This window comes from Tinamus guttatus, unplaced genomic scaffold (genome assembly GCF_059628265.1).
Source record: "Tinamus guttatus ecotype Peru unplaced genomic scaffold, ASM5962826v1 Tinamus_guttatus_pri_ptg000119l, whole genome shotgun sequence".
Taxonomy (NCBI): domain Eukaryota; kingdom Metazoa; phylum Chordata; class Aves; order Tinamiformes; family Tinamidae; genus Tinamus; species Tinamus guttatus.
Window position 1 is genome coordinate 577,144 of NW_028288653.1, and position 19,181 is coordinate 596,324.

General features: G+C 38.6%; 1 protein-coding gene across 5 annotated transcripts in view; it reads left to right on the top strand.

Annotated features, from left to right (window-relative positions):
* ARPP21 (cAMP regulated phosphoprotein 21) overlaps positions 1 to 19,181 on the top strand; it is a 99,892-nt gene that overhangs the window by 29,592 nt on the left and 51,119 nt on the right. For 2 of the 5 annotated variants that reach the window (XM_088521353.1, XM_088521355.1), the window contains 6 exons: positions 607 to 644; positions 2,692 to 2,751; positions 4,946 to 5,178; positions 12,181 to 12,411; positions 16,215 to 16,384; positions 18,531 to 18,635. In XM_088521353.1, coding sequence (XP_088377479.1) covers positions 607 to 644; positions 2,692 to 2,751; positions 4,946 to 5,178; positions 12,181 to 12,411; positions 16,215 to 16,384; positions 18,531 to 18,635 — 837 coding nt within the window. The remainder of the gene's footprint in view (positions 1 to 606; positions 645 to 2,691; positions 2,752 to 4,945; positions 5,179 to 12,180; positions 12,412 to 16,214; positions 16,385 to 18,530; positions 18,636 to 19,181) is intronic. The other 3 variants (XM_088521354.1, XM_088521356.1, XM_088521358.1) reach the window with 2 other exon arrangements.

The window sequence follows — 19,181 nt, forward strand, 5'->3', positions numbered from 1 at the left end:
TAAATCCCCCAGCACAAAAGTTTTTCTTTTTTTTTCAATAGATTTTATTATTGTTGATATTATTGTCATCATCATATTATATCTCCGAGTGGGTATGACAGTTTCCTCTACAACTGTAAAATAAAATCATGTAATATTTTCTGATTTCTAAGTATTGCAGTAGCTTCCTTTCCTTTGAAGATCTTTGTCACTTTTGCATGCTCTCCTCCTGTCTGTCCTTCCTACCTGCAGCTCTGTGCTATTCTGCTTCTCCCTAGCAAGCAGGGAAGACTAGTGGGTCCATATATTAAGTAGAAAAAGAAATTCCCCTTTGAAACACCAGTATTTTGCACCTAGCACCTTCTTCTGATTTCAAGGCTAAGAAGCTTCAGTTTGTCACAAAACTGAGACCCCTCGTTGGTGATGTGTTGTAATGCATGGAATTTATTTCACTGGCCTGACCTTACTCTTGACCTTCTTTCCCTCTTGTCTTCTGCAAATGCAAATGATGCATGAATTGATATCCCCTTAAGCCTGAACAGGGGAGGTAATTCTAAAATCGAGGAAGGAATTGGAACAGCAGAGCATATCTAGAGCGTCTGATACAATGCCTTTTTTATTTTTCAGTCAGTTTGCTCCCAGGAAAACCTTTTTGTGGAAAACAGGTAAAAATAGTTTGTTTTGTTTTGTTTTTAGCTCAGCTGTTTCTCTCTATCATTATTTTGTCTACCTGTAGATGTTTGTCCTAATGAGAAGACTGTTGAGCAAATTTGTAATCCAAATGGCTTGTGGTGTTTTTCTGCTTTAAGGGGAGAAAAGAGACTGTCTTGCAATTATGAGTGGGTTATACCTGAGCAGACAAGATACTAGTGCTGCTTTCCCAAGACTTTGAATTTTAATTTAAAAAAAATAAATCTGGGGGGGAGGGAAGAGGGAAAACCCCAGCTAACATATCATTTTGAATGACCTGTCTCTGTCTGAAGTGCCTTTAGGATTTAACTTGGTGATCTTTTAAAAGCACTCTGACCACTGATGGGGTTGGCAGTATTTATGAACCATTGCATGTGTATTTCTGTTGTTTAACCTGCTTTCCTGTTGTGCCAAGCAGTGGCACTGACTTCACTTACTGTTTATAAATGCTCAGAACTCCATGAAATCAGACCCTCTTTATTCCTGCATTGTAGTAATGACATGATAATATCAGAGCCAGCTGTTGTTTGGCATTACCATGTGATAGATCCAATAGGTGTTCTTTTTATTGCAAAAAAAAATCCCTTTAAAGCAAAGGAAAGAAGAAACTTAACTACGATATACAAAATAGGAAGTGCTAGCTCTTTAGCAGTCATAAACTAGTTTAGCTATGTTGAAGATCTTGGAAATTACACAGCTTCTAGCAGTTGAAGGTCTTATCCAACATGCTGGGAATTGCACTGGTGACTGATGGAGGAGTGCTAGCCCAAGTCTGTCTTGTGCAAGTTTTAAAACCCTTCACGATTGGCATGAAGAAAGGAGATACTGTCTTTTACAGCGTTTCTCTCTCTGTCCACCCTCACTTCTGGCAGATGCAGGTATGGGTGAGCCGTAGAAAATGGCTTCACAATAAGGATACAGACCAGCTTTTCTGAAGGATGATCCCAAAACTCTGGAATGAGGCAACTCTCTTAGGAAATAATGACCAGTGTCATCTAAGCACTTTGTATTCTAACAACCAAATGTATTTCAGCAATTTCTTCTATAACATGACTATGGAGATATATATTTTAGCAAAATAAATTGAAATTGTAATAGAAAAACCCTGACAAGCGAAAAAAGGACACACCCCTAAACCTACTTTTCCCTCTTTGGAGAGAACAGGAGAATAAAGGTGACATTTGGAGGGGGTGTAAATACTGCTATGCTGAGTGTAGGATGAGATTCTGTAGGGAATAAACTGTGAATTTCACACCCTTCATTTGTTTGTGATAGAAGATATGCGCTCACCCGTGGGTCAACCTGCCTAGCTTGTGTTTCTGCATATTTTCCACTTTTCAAACCTGTGAACGAGTTGACAAACTTTCATAATATGGGGATGCATACTCAAGGTCTAGAAAACTGCCAGGCTCAAAAAATGGACTTTTATCTGCACTGTTGTTGTTAGGAGAGAGACTTACTTTGCATTTGTCAGATCACTTTCTTCTTGCTGCATGTGTGAAACACTTAAGCCCATACTTTTTGTACATGACGAATACTGTTTATTTTATGTGTTGAAAGTTGCTATATGTTTAAGTGCTTTGCTCAATCAAGACAGAAGCTCACAGCCTTTTCTTTTCATCAGAGAACCTGAGCATCTCTCTGCACAGTTATCCAAGAGACTTAATAAATATTTAAAGTTATATATGCAGTATTTTGATGGCTTGCATTTTTTATATGTTTTTATTAGCTTATATTTGTACAACTGTGTTTTGGATGTAGAAGCATGTTCCCTTGGCTTCTGAAAATTATCTTGCTTATTAACCAAAAATATCAAATGATCATCAGCCTCCTTGGCTGGCATTTTATATGTCAAGCTGACCATACACAACTTAACATATATAGGTGGGGTGGTTGTGGGGTGATTTTAGCTTCTTCGTGATTCTAGCAAATTTGAAAGTATTGCAGAAGTGTTGTTTTACAGATAAGCTATAAAGTTGATTTAACAGGTCTGTTACCATAATCTTTCTTTCCATTTTTCAGTAGGCTGTTGGAAGACAGTAGTGTATGCAATGACACCCATAAGAAAAGACAGCTGTTTAGGTTTGTATGGTTTATTTAATATCTGTTTCCTAATAACTTCTGTGTTTGTGTCCTCACTGAGTGAGATGTTGATGACTGCGAGCAGTATCATTCTGGCTACAGCACAGTGCAGAGAACAGGTTCTGGGGTGCTGTTTATCATCTGCTCTGAATGAGAAAATCACAATGGGATTTTCATTTGATTTTAGCATCCTTTGCTTTAGGAACCCAAGATTTTAGCAGTCTTTGGTTTAGGAACCTTAGATTTTGAACTGCTCAGCTGTTTGGCCTGCTACAATTTGGGTGTGACTATGACTGATAAAGTTTATTCTGCTCTGATGTTAGAAGATGTGCATGTTTCACAGACTGATGTTCAGAGTAGACTGCTTTTGATGTGATCTGAGGTAAAACTGGTGAGTTTTCCTCATCTAAAGTGGCAACATATTAAAAAGTCTCTTCAGTGAGCTTTCTTTTCCAAACTCTTAATTTCTTCTGCTCAGAGAACTATGTAATTGTAGCAGTGTTAACAAATTTTACATGCCACAGGGAGTGAATGGGAATCAATCCATATTTTCATGGCAGGTTTTTTATCAGTTGACTTTGCAGGGTCAGCAAGAGACCCAACTTTCTTTTTGTTATTATTTTTCTTTTTGTTATTATTTTTCTTTTTGTTATTATTTTTCTTTTTGTTATTATTTTTCTTTTTGTTATTATTTTTCTTTTTGTTATTATTCTTCTTTTTGTTATTATTCTTCTTTTTGTTATTATTCTTCTTTAAAAAAAAAAAAATCACCTGGGATGCGTTTGGAGAGTCTGATCTTCCTCACCCTGTGAGGGCTCTCAGATTCAGTTCAAATTGGAGTTGAGTATATCAACTTGCTTTTAAAATCAATCTACTGCCACAAGCCTTAAGCAGAAATAGCGAATACTTTCAGAAACATATCCTCTATCCACCAAAGCTGCCAGGTACGTAGAGGTGCTGTCTTCACTGCATGTGTATCTATATACTGCTTGTACTTCTATTGTGAAACTTTAAAGATTTTGTTTTAAATTTCTCTTTCTATATTGTTGCCACTGCTCTCTTTCTCCTTATGCTTTCTCACTGACTGGGTCTAGCAGAGATGACCAGGTAAATCCTGCTGATGGCCTCTGTGTAGGGCTCTGTTCTCAGGCGAGGAATGCACCAGGCTGATTGGGATCTCTGACAGGCTGCTCTGCTCCATTGTGTCCAGCAGGACACAGCTCAGCAGGCTCTCTAATAAAGAGCAGGAGAAAGGAAAAACACATAGATGTAGTATCAGCAATTGACTTTGTATACAGTTCTTCAGCCTTGCAGGGGTTGAAAGACAGAAGGGTTGAACATGTTTTCTGAAAGCCTCGCAAAAGTAAGCGTTATTAGCCTTAATTTGAGTAGCAGTTGTGGTACACTCAGCTGCAGTAGGCACGCAGGTTTTGCCACCTAAGCAGTGGATTGTAAACTTCATCATAAGCTGAATTCTGCTCTGGTTTCTACTCTCTGCTCTTGATTTGCTGTGTTGTTGCTCACAATGTCCTGGATGCTTTGCAGCTGTTAAAGGCTAGGCAGCCTCTTCCCAGAGACTTTCAGCTTGTAGATGGGTAAAGAAGCAGAGAGGGGATGTGATAATGTGGTTAAGTGTGTGCAGAGTCTGGTGAGTCTCTAAGCTTTAGCACTGGAGAGGATGGAAGACACATTTAGAGGGAGGCCTTGGATAAAAGGTTGGAGCAGACGAGGAGGCAGATGAGAGTGGGAAAGAGGGGTGACATATGCAAAGAGGGGTGGATAGGAAGAGAAAGCAAGGGGGCATGCTGGGCTTTGAAGCTGGTAGGAAAAGCTTTTGAGGGTCAGGTACAGTAAAGGGGAAACCAGCAAGCCCTTTGTTGAGGGAAGAGGCCAACCAACAGCCAACAGAAATGAGTCCTTGGTGCTGCGTAGTAATTGCTGCATTGGTTCCTTCCGATGAAGTGCTCTTAGGGTATTTGTGAAAGGGCAGCAGTGGCTAAGTGCAATGCACATGAATAGACATGGCGGTATTCGCTTGTTGAAACTGGGTGACTTTGAGGACAAATCACCCTTTTCAGGCACACTGTAGTAAATCCAGAGCATTTCCTTTAATAGATTGATTACAGTCTAACCAAAGCTAGACTCTGCCTTCATGCGTGTTTGTGCATAAATCTTTGTTTTCTAATGCCCTTAGGGGTAACAGGGATAGCACGGGGAAGGCATCTGGCAGTCGGCAGAGCAGCACGGAGAATGAATTGAAGTGGACAGACCACCAGAGACCGTGGAGCAGCACAGACTCAGACAGTTCAAATCGAAACTTGAAGCCAGCCATAACAAAGACAGCAAGTTTTGGTGGAATAACTGTTCTGACAAGAGGAGATAGCTCATCAAGTAACAGAAGTACCGGCAAACTGTCCAAAACAGGTAGCTAGTACTGTATTGGGTTCACACTACCTTTCTCTTTTATGGTGCGAAAAGACTGGGTTGGCATTTGTGTGAGAATATGCTGTATTTCCTGTGTATGGTCAATATGCATGCCTATCTAGGTATATTTGTAACTGGTATTCAGTTTTTAGGAATCAAGAAGAAAACCTGATACCTGGAGGTTGCAGACCATAGGTAAAGTAGGATTTTCTTGAAACAGAGCATTTCACTTTCTGTTTGAGCACTGTGTACCATTTTTATAGCCTGGAAAGGTAGTAATCTTAGACAAAGCAAGTACAGTTTTTAATTTTCTGTGAATCTTACTCTTTTTGAATCATGGAAGAATTAAAAGAGGTGTATCTCACGAGAAATCCAAGAACATTTTGTTGTTGTTGTTGTTGCTAAAGTGTAGACCATCTGTACCTTGGAGTTGAGCCTCTCTCTACCTCCTGGTGAATAAGCCAGTACACTCTAGCATAAGCCATCAGAAGAGCTGGATTCACAGCGCTCCTGCCGTCTCTGTTTTCCTGTTTAGTTGCAATTAAATGAAAACATCATTTAAGGGAGGATGAACCTGGTGGGAATTCTGCATCTATTTGCATTAACTTCACATTAACATATGGGTGAGTCATAGGGTCTGGATCTAAGTAATTTCAAGCCATGCCATTAAGCTACTCTATTATGTTTTTGTGTAAAAGCGCATAATAAATAACGAGACCCCCAGATGATTCCATCAGTCTCATTCATTTGATAAATATAGTACAGGACAAGTGATAATCAATATTTAGCACTTAGCACTTTTTTTGGCTTGAGAGTATTTTATGGATATTACTCCATTTAAGCCCCTTTATCAAACCAGGATTGATCAAATTTCACTCCTATTCCCAAAACTGTGCCGATCTTTGCTCTGCTTCAGGACCCATGGGAATGAAATTTGGAATATCAGTTCTGCCAGCCTTCAGATATGTTTGATATATCTCCCAGATGAGAAGGACCCGGGCTGGTCTGAAAGCTGCTCTTTTAAAGCCTGCTGCTCACCAAGCTGCTGGGAGCTTTTGGAATATCCTGTCTCTCTTGCTTTACAATTCTATTTTACATTTCTTGTGAGACTTTAGACCAATAAGACTTTCATGTCGTGTTATCCTAAGGTTCTCCTTCAATTTTACTCCATTCTTATCTATGTAAAATCCTATGGAATTTAGATAAAAATTCAACTTTGGTGAAATGTAGCACTGTATCACTGATTATCTCTAGATTGTTTCTCTATCATACATATGCTCATGCTCAAACAACGCATATGTGACTCTGAAACTGCACTCCTGTTTTTTTGCCAGTGGAGGGGCGATCCATAAAGAGGAATAGGCTGTGCAAGGGGATCTGGAGTATGCAGTAAACCATGTCTTAACCTCTAGATTCTCTTCCTTTCTATGGATCTCCTTATATTGTTTTGTAGGTCAATCTGATATGCATCAAATAGGAGTAAGACACAGTATGGTTAGTATACTTTTTGGGTAGGTATCATGCAGTTAAATATGCATCTCTGCACTGTATGGTAGGTTTGCAGAATATTTAAATGGTGTCTGAGATTTGGAGGGCTGAGCATCTCCTAATTGTAAAAGATTAATACTTTTAAGGAGCCATTCTGGTGTTAAAATCAAGCTTATTAAATGAGGCACTTAGAAAATATATTAAAAGAGAAATCTCTGAAGCCAATAATTGTAAGTGGATCTGCATGCTCTACGTACCAAAATCGCTTTTAAATGAAAGTCCTCGTAGCACATTTTTGAATCATAGTAGTATTAAAATTCCATGTTCTCTGCCTTGCAATTACATATTGTGAGTGCTTTGACTGTCTAAGCAAAGTGTTTCACTTGGAAAGCTACTTAAGGCATATGGAAAATAAAAAAGAAACTAAAAAGTAAAGGCAAGGGAGGGGCAAAAAAAGAGCAAGGCTATCTGTCAAAACAAGCTCGCACCTTCAAAGGTAAGACATCAAGTAAAACTGTCAGTCAGTCGGAGACAGTAACATCTGAATCACTGTTTCTATCCTTACCTTTGAAACGTTGCATAACATTAAAACAGAAGAGAATGACTTCAAAAAATAATGGGAAAATATGTCCTAATAAACTGTTCTCCCTTCACTTAAAAATGCTGCCTCCATACAGCTGACACAGCTTCGATGTGGTATTTGCACGTGTTTCTAAGGTACAGTAGGTACCAGTTTCTACCATCTGTAGAAAATACCAGTTTATTATTCAAAGTGTTTCTACAATCTACAGTAATAAATTTAAAGTATTTTTGGCTTTTATATAGTATTTATAAGATCAGTTTGAGGACAGCAACAATTAACAATGTTCTTCGTCGACTAAATGTCAGAAAATGATCGTTTTAAACGTGATACATGATAATTATGAAGATGCATTGTCAAACAAATTTCCTGAGCCAGGAAAAAATAATATTCTTCGGATTCTCACTGATTCTTCACAGATACCTTTGGGAAAATATAGCATAATGCAATTTTAGTACTGTTACCTTTATAGATAATTTCTAATATTGTCACCAAAATTAATTATATTCCCTTAATATTTACTGCTAATAAATCAGAAATTAATGGTGCATAGTGGAAAGAAAACTGAAGCAGGGGAAGTAGTCAGCCTCCCATTAGGTGAAGACTGATCATAGAAGGCACTGTTTTCCATTGCAGAATTTAGTAGTATCTATTAGTCCTACACTTTAATTGCATTCAGCTGTATGGAAATGAGACTTTAACAAAACAATTATGCTACTTTGTTCATGCAAAATTTTGCAGAAGGAGCTACCTTAAACTCATTGTGCGGTTATTTTATTGGTTCTCTGATTAATATTTTTGCGCACCTGTTTCATTTAAAAGCACAGATTGTATCTTGTAAATTATTTTCTGTTTTCTCATTGCAAAGCTGAATAAATATATAGGCAGTATTATTTAAGTTATAAATCAGTATTGATACGGGAAGCTAATAATTTAACAGACTGGGGTCAGATCAAATTCTTCCAACTTAAGACACCATACAAAGCTTTGGTGAGTTTAGATTTCCAGTAGTACAGTGGGCTTTTCAGGGATGACTAAATATATATAGTTATGGTGAAGTAGATGTTCCTGTGGTCATCAAAGATATATCTGCTGAGTATCTAACTACGCTTTTTACTTCTTGCACAGAGAAAATCCAGTACATAGCCTATCATGTTACTTTCCTTGACACTACAATAGTTTTCGGTATAGATTCCTTCAAGGGAATATGTCATACATTCCAAAAAAATGTACTATGTGCATACATCTACAGATCTAAAGAACTGCTGAAAGACTTAAAAGACCTAGCTGTTGCATGTTGAGCTTTTTTTTCTAATGTATTTTTCCTTTTCCATTAGTGGAATGCACATGTGGTGGACTGTGTTTCTTTGCTCCCCGTTTACCAAAAGCCGCCTGTGTTGCGATATCAGCTGCGTTGATGCAGAGCTTTAGGAATTATTAACTTCTTTGGAGCGACTCCAAGTAATCGGAGCTACAATCTAATATGTCCTTTTAGGTGTTCATTGTTAATTCGGTAGGGCAACTACAGTATATTGCAGACATTTAAATACATTAACCTCTTTTTTTTTTTTTTTTTTTTTGATAAAGTATCCTGCAAAATATGGTTCAGTGTCTGGGTTTTGGAACTAGATTCCTAGTTCTTTGTGTTTTTTTTTTCTTTTTTCTTTTTTTTTTCTTTTTTTTCTTTTTTCCTTTTTTTCTTTTTTCATTTTTTTTCTTTTCTTTCTTTTTCTTTTTTTTTTCTTTTTTTAATCAGGCTGTTGGATCTTGAGAGTCCAAGGGAAATTGCAAGAATGTTGATGTATGGGTAATAAATTAGAAGCCAACTGTTTCCAGTCATAAGCTTACCACCAACCTACTGAGCTGAAACATTAATCTTGTTTTCAGAAGTGCAGTTTGCAGAGAAGTATCATGTTCACGTGAGCACATACCACTAAAAATAATAATAATAATAAAAAAAAGTAAATACACTGTTTTATACAAACGTATACCTGACTTCTAAAACTGACAAATACTCCTAAGCCAAGAAACTATAGCCAAAACAAAAAATACAGGATATACAAAAAATCAGGAATGACCAGCACTATGCTAATCTAGAAAAAAATGAGTGAGTAGATGATGATGGTCTGGTTGAGAAGGCAAAAATTTACTTTTGCCTTGGAAAGTGGGATCAGCAGAGGAAAGAGTTTATTTCTTCAGCTATTAAATGTTAGTCCAGAGAAAACAGAGCAAGGTGTCCTCTGCTGATCACTAGCATTCAGGCTATTGTAAAATTTGAGTGTCTGCTTTCTCTGCCTCTCCTCACTTTCCCAGAAATCGCTATCAAAACGTTGAGACGTTGATGTTTTTTCCATTTCTTTTTCTTTCTTACTGCAGCTCAGAATGGTGAATCCCTGAGAACAATTAAAAATATGTCAGTGGAAAGGGATGAGAATCTGAAAGCTATTATTATGTCAGCAGTGAAGCAAATATAAATATATATGTGTATATATATATATAAATATATAGATTAGCCTAGAAGTAGCCATGCAGAAAAAAAAAGAGGGTTTGTGTAATGGGGGCAAGAATCTTATTTACTTAAAATTCCTTTCAGACGTCGTTAGTAAGGCATCTCCCAATGTGAATCAGAATAAAGTCAGATATTTCTTTTCTTTTTCATTCTCTACAGCACTGAACTCATTATGTGGTGGTTTCTTACTCCAAATTTAGAAACTGTGAAAACAGTTACTCAGTGCTATAAGGTCAAGATTAATTTTGTTTTGATTTCCAAACATTAGTGTTGGAACATGCTTGGCTTAGTACGTCTAGACTTAAAATGATAGGAAAATAAGTTGTGATAATGGAAATAATAGATTATTCTTTTAGAGGTTAAATGAATTCAAAAGTAGTTAAGTAATAACTTCTGTGGTTATTTTGACAATATGAAAAGAAATGCTGAAATTGATCTGAGTCTTGTTTGCTTTCTTTCAAAATCAAATACTTGATTTACTGACATAGATGAGCAGATCTTTGATCTTTTAAGACAGCCGGTTTCAATGTTATTGTTGTAGCTGATGGGTGCTGATGGCTCCAGAGACTGTCCTACCACTTCTGCTTAACATTTGATATGTGCATCTGAAGTCATTACAAGTCGTTTGGCTTTTAACATTCAGCAGTTGATAGAGATCAATCTGTGATTCTGCCATAAAAGCAACTGAAAGGAAGAGAATGGGATGTCAGAGGCATGATCTCCTCTGCTTGCGGCTTTTTAGAATAGCACAAAATGGGCGGAGAGAGGATCCAGATTGAGGCTTGATACTACTGACATCCTCAGAAATACTAATGAGGCATTTCTGGAATATCATCATTGCTCTATGTCTCCAGATAGCTTCAAATCCATTGAATTCAATAGATAAAGAAAAAGAGAAGTAAATAAAGCTAGAAGTTCATGAAGCAACATGAAATGAATGTAGAAGGGCTTGTTGAATGAAGAGAAAGAAATGGTAATTGCTACAAAAAGAAAACGAAACTCCTGCAGTTACGTTTACATTTGAAAATAATGCAAGTAGTTTGCTGAGGATGTCCTCCCAAACTATCTCTGCCAACTGTAGAAACACTGAAAACTGAAATGATCCAGTAAATAAAAGTCTTCCAGCAGGAGTGACCTTTCTGAATTTCCAGCCTTAACCTCACAGAGGGGAGGAAAAAAAAACAACCACTAATACAGCTTTGGAGTACCCTGGAAAAAATATATATCTTTAGAAATTGCTGTTGCTTTCTTGATTAGTTGTTGGAGAGAGAGATTTGGGGGGTTTCCAATGACAAATTGTGCACAGTTCAGAAAGATGCCATCTCTGTAGTAACTACCATCTGGATATGAAGTTTGAAAAAGTAGGATAAAAACATTTATCAGCTTTTACATAGCAATTCCCAGTGGAAAGACCCCGCACTTGTGAGCTGGTATCCTTGTAAATAAGCTTGGTTTGCTCTAAATAGGAGGGAAGTAATGAATTCCAGTAAGGCCTGTGCAAAGAATGAAGCAGAGACTCTTAAGCAGTCAAATACGGGGTCCTCTAAAAGTACCCCAGATATGAGGGCTGTAGTTTGCCCTCCAAATGGGAAGATAATTTTGTTATAACTTAAGTTAGTGTTCCATTTTTCCGCTCAGTCTATATCTGCAGGAGGAAAATTTGAGACAGGTCATTTAAGTAAAATACAAAAAGGTTTTGATATTCCTGTTTCTTACTTCCAAAAAGAAGCATCATACAGACATTTGCTTTCACGCCTCCTGTGTATTTGCCTCAAACACCTTGCTTAAAGCAGGAAGTTATCTGAGCCTTACATTCTGAGTGAGGTTCTTGACATTACTGCATCAAAGAAATGGAAATTTAATCAAGTAAAATCTCTGAAGTTTGTAAATTTTATTTGAGTTTTAAAAGAATGCGACTCTTCATCCTTCCAGGCATTACTGCAGTCTTTTAGCACATTTAATTTAACTTGATTGATCACTTACAAGAGGATCAGTGCTGAAAAAAAAATCAAAGTGGGGAAAAAAATGTTAGGTAGGTATGAATTAATATAAAATACGGCACAGCTGCCCAGTAAGTTGACTGAGAACTCAGTTGCTGTTTTTCGTATAGAAAACCTTCCAAGAGATTTTTTTTTTTTTACATTTATTAACTCTGTGTTTATACTTTACAGACTGATTCTTTTGTATTTTAAACTCATACTGAGCTTTCTGTGTTATGTTTGATAAAAGCATTTTCTGGCTGGAGAGGGGAACAGACTTTGCAGGTGGCGGAAACGCTCTTTTAAATTGTGCAAATCCCAGTGCATGCTGATGTCTGGTGGACACGGCCTCGTGTTTGCTTCTGCAGCGCGTGAAGCCTGTCCCAGTGCGTGCGACGAGTGCAGGGCACCGTGGGTCCACTGTAACCATAGCTCTGTCTCTGTGCTAGGCTCAGAGTCTTCCAGCAGCGCTGGCTCCTCAGGATCCCTGTCACGACTACATCAGCCTCTCCAAAGTGCACCTCTCGTCCCCGGAGTGACCGCCAGCTCTTCGGGCAGCGTGTCCTACGCCGAAAACGGGATGAGTGGCCAGGTAGCGCCCGGCAACACCAGCTATATCCTCCTTCCACTTGAAGCTGCGGGGATACCGCCTGGCAGTATCCTGCTCAACCCGCACACAGGTCAGTCAGGTACTCTTCCACATCCCACTTCCCTTTCATATTCCTGGTGCCATCTCTGGAATGAGAAAATCTCCTGTTTCTAGAGATACTTTACTTTGGGCACCTTATGCGGAAGAAAATTGCCTTTTTTGCACAGAAAGGAGATTTAGCAGGTTGTTTTTAGAGCTGCCATTAAATCTGCCATGTTGTGGTGTGGCCACCAGGAAATGATATATAACATTATACTCCTATACTCCCAAACAATGCCCAGATCTTTTTAAAGTCCTGGCACTTCTCGTTTGTGAACCCTCTGAGATCTCATTAACTTTGGTAAGGAGAGAAAGTCCTCCATAATGACTCTCCCTGAGATAGGGGCAACTGAAATCCAATGCTCCAAATTTTAGAGATCATAGTTAACAGTAGAAAAATTACAGAAGACTTAGTAGCTGCATCTGATTAGCACTTCAGAGTTAATTTTCTTATACCAACTGTTTGATTAACAATTATATTTAAATTGGAAGTTTTGTTAAAAAAGAAATTTCTAGTGGCTTTGATTCTGTGTCGGTCTGCTGGTTAGTAGTGCAGAGGCAGGCAAATGAGGCACTTGCTGTTGTCTGAGCACTGCGTACACTTCAAAAACCACTCAGCTTGAACTTGAATGCTTGCAGAAAGTCTAAGGCAATTTGTTATATCCTTGGTTTAGATGAAGTCCAGGTAAGGTTATGCTATTACTCTCCACGCTATTGTACTGACAGCTCTTAAGGTACAGAGAGGTTGAGGCCGTCATGGTTTTGCAGTGATTTGAACAATTTCAGTGACCATGACTAGCTATTCTGCCCTTCTGAGTTATGCTGGGTTTAAAATAGTGAAACATAGAGAGCACTGAATTTTCCATTATACTGGGAACTGAGAGTAGGGCCAGAATTTTTTAGAAATCCTTAATGGAACATTCATGAGCATTTTATTTGAATTACTTTCTTTGTAACTAAATCTCTATTTATATTATATTTCTCAAGGAGAGATATTTCTCTGTTTTATTATATTTCTCAGAGAGACTTCTCTGTTTGAGAAATACAGTAATTTTTATTTTCTCTGTCCTCCAAGGCATAATTGAGTTCTGTGTGTTGGATATTTACTGTTCAGAGAGTAAGTGTTTTTCTTTAAATAGTTGTCTAGATATTTTTAACTGTTTTTGTAAGTGTAGACATAATAAAGAAAGTAGAGGGGGAAAAGTTCTTCCAAAGAGTGAAATTCTCAGATGTATAGCTTTGCATTGCCACTTGTATTAGAAGTCAGGCTATACTGTAGTGTCAGCTGTGTTTTTGACATACAGCAAAATGTATACTACAAATTTGCCACTCTTTAGGCTCAAAATCTTTGCATCTTATTACAATTGCATTACAAAAGAAACTCCTTAGGGAGGAGACTTAGAGATTGCTAGATGCTGTGCTTAACTATCAAAGTGATGGATGCTGTCAGAAACATAGATGAAGAGAAGACATTTTAAAGAAAATGGAAAAGAAGCTTTGTTTCCTCTAATGAGTAGATTTTTTTTTCTCTATGTAACATGCTGCTTTAGCTCTTTCTTTTTCTCCTTGCAGAGTGCTTATTTCCAATCTACTTCTCTTTTGATCCAAGCACCTTGTCCTTTAGAGAGCTTTGCTTCTTTTCACGCTACAGAGACAGAGGCTGTGCAAGCTTCTAATGGCATCAGAAGGTGCTGTCAGCATCTCTCAGCTCTGATTACAGCTCTCAGCTCCTTTTCAGGTGTTGGCAATCCACATCCTTTCCTTAACCGTATTCCATTCCCTTTGATTTGTCTCCTCCACTTTACCGTTCCTCTCTTTCCCCAGATGCAGAAGCTTCTGTCTCCTTTTGGGAAAGGAGGTCATTTATACAGCTATGTCATACTGCTCTTGATTTCACCAACGCACCGGTCTGTTTTGCCATTTAAAAGATTTTTCTTGACATGCTTTCTGACATAACCTCTTCACCAATTAAGAGCATTTACATTTCATTCTTACTCCTTTAAATGGCACCACAATCTTTGCCTTTCTGTCAAGGCCACAGTTCATAACTTACAAATGTCTTTCTTATTGCCATTTGATCTCTCCTTTTCACTTCCTATCTCACAATTTCTTCTTAATAGGTCTTTTTTCATCTTTACAAATATTACTACCTTTTCTCTTTCAGTCCTGTCATGTTTCGCTATGCCACATAAAATGTTCTTTCAATTCAGGTTTCCCTTGAGCACTTGGTACGGATTTCAGGAATCTGTTATCCTTGTCACCCACTTGGATTCCCACTTAATGCCTTTTTGGAATTCTTTCCTCTTTAAGCCTCTTCCTCTGTGGTGCTCCCTCTGGACAGCAGAACCTGGTATTTCCATTCCAGACATTTATTCTTTGCAGCTCTAGGCCTCATTGTTTGCCAGCAGAGTCACAGTTGATGCCCGGGAAGGAGATCATCTTTAAAAGCTTCCATTGTCTTTCTGCCTTTCAAGGGATTTTAAATTCAAGGGGCCTTTATCTCCCAAATATGTGAGGAGACAGCAGTTAGAAGCACAGATATGGGAAATGTTGTTCTGAAGGATCATCTGAGCCTTCCCAAGCCTCATAAGTTACTTCTGGAACCTAAGACTCCAAGTCTAGGGAAAAAATAGTAATTTCCCCATGCCATCCATGCCATTTTCACCAAGTGTCTTCACAGCCCCAGTTCTATCCTTATTTCAAATTCGGACATAATTTGTCCTGCATTTGGCCAATTTTCCAAGAAATTTTAAGTGCTGCTTCTTTGATAACTTCCTGTGCTGTCTCCTCTAATTACTGAGACACAGCTTTCAAAAGTAAAGCACTATGTTATTCAAGTGTGGAGTTATATTAATAACAATATTTTTTTTCTCTCTTTTTCTTCTTTGTATGAATTACAATGTGTTAGAAGTAGTCATATACATTTCACTGCTATTACTGGAAAAGAAAATGTGCATGAATATCCACTATCTGTATTTGCTCCAGACCTCAATTTTAGCATTAGTTACTTCATCGTTAAATTACTTCAAGTAACCATAGCACCTGAATCCTCTTATAGTCACGGCAACCTTCCACGTATTCCTTGGGAATAAGTACTGCCAAAGAAAATGGGTGTTCTGGCAGCAGTTGAAGGAGTTCAGAATTATGTCTTCATTTATGTCATGCATAGCCGTACCTCCAAGCTCATATGTTGTCTATTTTAATCACTGATTTAATTGTTTTTTACTGTAATTTTATCATCACAGTCCTGTTTATGCTTTACCATGTGGTAAGCCTATGATTCTATACTTCTGTGCGTTTGCTTTCTCTCCCTGCCTGCAATCTCAACAACCCTGAAGTATTTAGCAGCAGAATTCATGGAGAAACCTCCAGGCTAATTTGGTTTAGTCTTCTGTTCCTCTGTTCCCTTGCTGTGGTGGCCAGGCAAAAAGCTCTGGAGATGACTGGAAAAAAACACATAATTTTATTTTGTTTCTTTCTTTTTTTTCTTATGTAAACACTTCCAGTTGACATGTGATGTACATAGACATCTTAGACTTTGACTCTTCCTTGTGAAATTCAGAAAAAAATAGGTGCCAGCTTTATGTTAAATTGGAGTTCTGTAGTAGAAGCTAACTACCTTGCCTGGAAAAAAATAGATAGTTGGTACTATAATGAGGCATTGAGAGTAAAGAGCAATTTATTGTAGCAGATCAGTTAAAGCAAGCTTTTTCTAAACATGTGGTTTATACAATTTCATATGGTAAATTCTGCATTCTTGAAAGCACTCAGCAGAGGGAGGATGTCTTGTTTCAGGCCAACCATTTGTAAATCCTGATGGGACCCCGGCAATATACAATCCTCCCAGCGGCCAGCAGACCATGAGGAGCCAGATGGTCGGACAGTCCCAGCAGCAGCCTTCATCCCAACAGCCCCAGCAGGTTCAGCAGCCCCAGCAGCAAATTGCGAGTCACCTGCTCACACAGGTAGGTGTGGTGGCCTCTGGAAAGGGAGAGGAAGCTCTCGCTGATATACAGGAAGACACGAGAGGAGAGAAGGAAGCAGACAGGAAGAAAATCCTGATATTTTTATCTTTCTTTTGGAAGAAATGGGGCCCACAATTGCTGATATTTTCAACATGGATGAAACAGAGGGAGAGGAAAGACTCATTTAATCAAGGAATGCTTTCATTTTGAAAGGAAATGTCAGAGTGGTTGGTATATGGCCAAAATAGTCTTTAAATTTCTTTTGCAAAAAAAATGCCATGTAAGTGTAAGCAAAAATGTTCCCTTTCAGACTAGCACACTCTGTAATTCTGTAGAAAGTGCTGAGAGTGGAGGAGTGGTAGTACATATATCTTTAGTGATTCTTTACTTGACCACCTTTCCAAGGCTTTGAAAATAAAAGCATACACTTTCGTACTCTGTCCTTTCAAATGTTTAATTATTTCCTCTATTTCTGTTGATGTCTGTGTTTATATAATACTGATGTAATAGGAGCACTTTTGGTAAATTTGATCCCTAATGCTAGGAGACTCTTAGCAATTTCGTCCTTCTGACTGGCTAAAATTTGACACTACTGTCATTATGCAGTTCTCCTCTTTCAGTTGTTTCATACAACGTAAATATAGGTTACAAGAACACTTAAACAAAATGGGCCTGGAGATTTTCATTCCTGCTCTCCCAGAGGCTGATTACTGAACACTGTTTCTTGAGTTTAACTTGTGCCAAGCTGAGGGCAGAACTTGAACCTATTAATGGTAATGCAGAAGGGGAGGAGAGGGAATCTGATCTGTAACATTTCACAACAGTTCACTGCTTGGTAGATCTTTGAGAATCCATGGGAACTCGGGCTCATTATAATTCCTTGGATTCCTTGGCGTGGAGTGTCCTTTCTATGTCCCTTTTGCAGGCAGTGGGGTTGACTTAAAAGACCCTCAGGTACGCTGTAGGGCCCTGCAAATTCTTCTGTTTTGAGATACATCAGGCCGAAGAAGTACTCTTGGGTGGCCCTCTCGGAGCACACCTGCATCAAGAGAAGACCCAGGGTCCTGTGCCTGTGCCCAAACTGGCTGGACATGACTCAGCTCTGTTCAAGACGCTTTGTAGGCACGATCATGGAGGGGAAGGGCACAGTAGTTTGGGCACCGTGCCATGGTGCTTCAGCTCGCTGGCTCCTGGGCTGGACATGGCACGCCGCCAGCTGTGACAGCATGCGGGCAGAGGAATTCAGATCTGTTTCAAATTTCAATTTGTAGCTTTTCTCCCTGCTCTCAGGGAGTGGTCTCTGGTAAACCAGACAAAGGCAACTACTCCGGCAAGAATCTTACATCCCATCTACAAGCAGAGCAGCCAGGCTCTGCTGTAGATTTTATGGGAGGTTATGATTGGGCACAATTTCATCCAAGGTTATCCTGGCAATAAACTGTTTGAATTCAGTGAAGTTACTTGAATTTTACGAGGTTTGGACTCATGTTTATGGCTGTCATTTCTTTACTTGGAGCCAGCAGGATTTAGAACAAAAAAAGTAGGGCCAAACTTGTGTAAGACTCAAGTAAATGAGAGACTAAAATGAAAGGAATAATAAAGCTATTCCAAGGTAATAATGCCTTTCACTTAGATAAAACATATTCTCCAAGCTGAAAGGCCTGCCCCTGTTGCAGTCTGTTCCTTGTTAATCTTTTTTAGCTACTATTTTCTGCCAAGGCAGCTTTACAATCGTTATTCCTTTGCCTATGACACACTCAGTCATTATCAGTAAAATGCAAATGCAAACTTAAAAAATATGGTCGTCTCCAATTTTATCGCTGTAAATTAAATGAGAAATCATGTTTTGGCTTTGCTTGACATCAGTAATCTTAAGGTATAGCTGTGGCTTTATTTTGGTCTGTTGGACATCAAAAAATATGAAAATTGGCCAAAAAAGTCTGTAATAAAGAATTGAATGGCACAAGGCTGAAAGGAAGACAAAAATCACAGTAACCAAGCTCTGGTGTTATGACCCATGATGAGTCACCTGCATTTTCAGAGCAGTGTTTGAGGCCATTGTTCTCAATAACAGAGCTTGTGCTTGGTTTTGTTGTTATCTTTAAGTGTCTTGTATTCATTGTCTTTCATTGTGTTTATTTTGCAGCCTGTCCAGGCAATGCAGCCATCATCTCAGTCAGTCCAATATCCAGCAGTTCCTTATCCTCCCCAGCATCTCCTGCCAGTCTCTCCAACGCAGCAGTTTTCTGTGGTACTAAAGATTGTTGTTGTTGTTGTTCTTTATTTGAGGTGGAGGTGGGGCATGGTAGGTAGAGCCTGTTACGTTTTGGGGGAGACTCTGAAGAGGATGGTGAAGGGCATTTCACATGAAAGTCCTGTCCAAATCTCCCTTTCCTTCACACTTCTGGCACTGACAAGCATTTTGTAAGAATATTTACCCTTATTCTAGTCATCCAATTAGGATAGTTAGGATCAGGACTCTTAAACTGGTTAATGGAGCCTCCAGAAGATATTTGGTTGTGTTTAGAGTAGGAGGCTGTCCCCCCCTGACTTTCTATGCAGGGAGCATAAACTTGTGCATGTTAGATTTTAATATTGCCCTTTTCTGTCCACAAATACCAGAAAAGAGACCCTCTAGAAATCATTCTTGTTCTTTACTTTATATGTATACTAAATCCATTGCCTGGATTTATTCAGTGCTGAACCTGGAGCATTTGAAAAACAGAAAACAGCACTGGTGAAACAGCTGCAGATGTGATAAACCATGCATCATGAAAAGTACTAATGGACACATGTA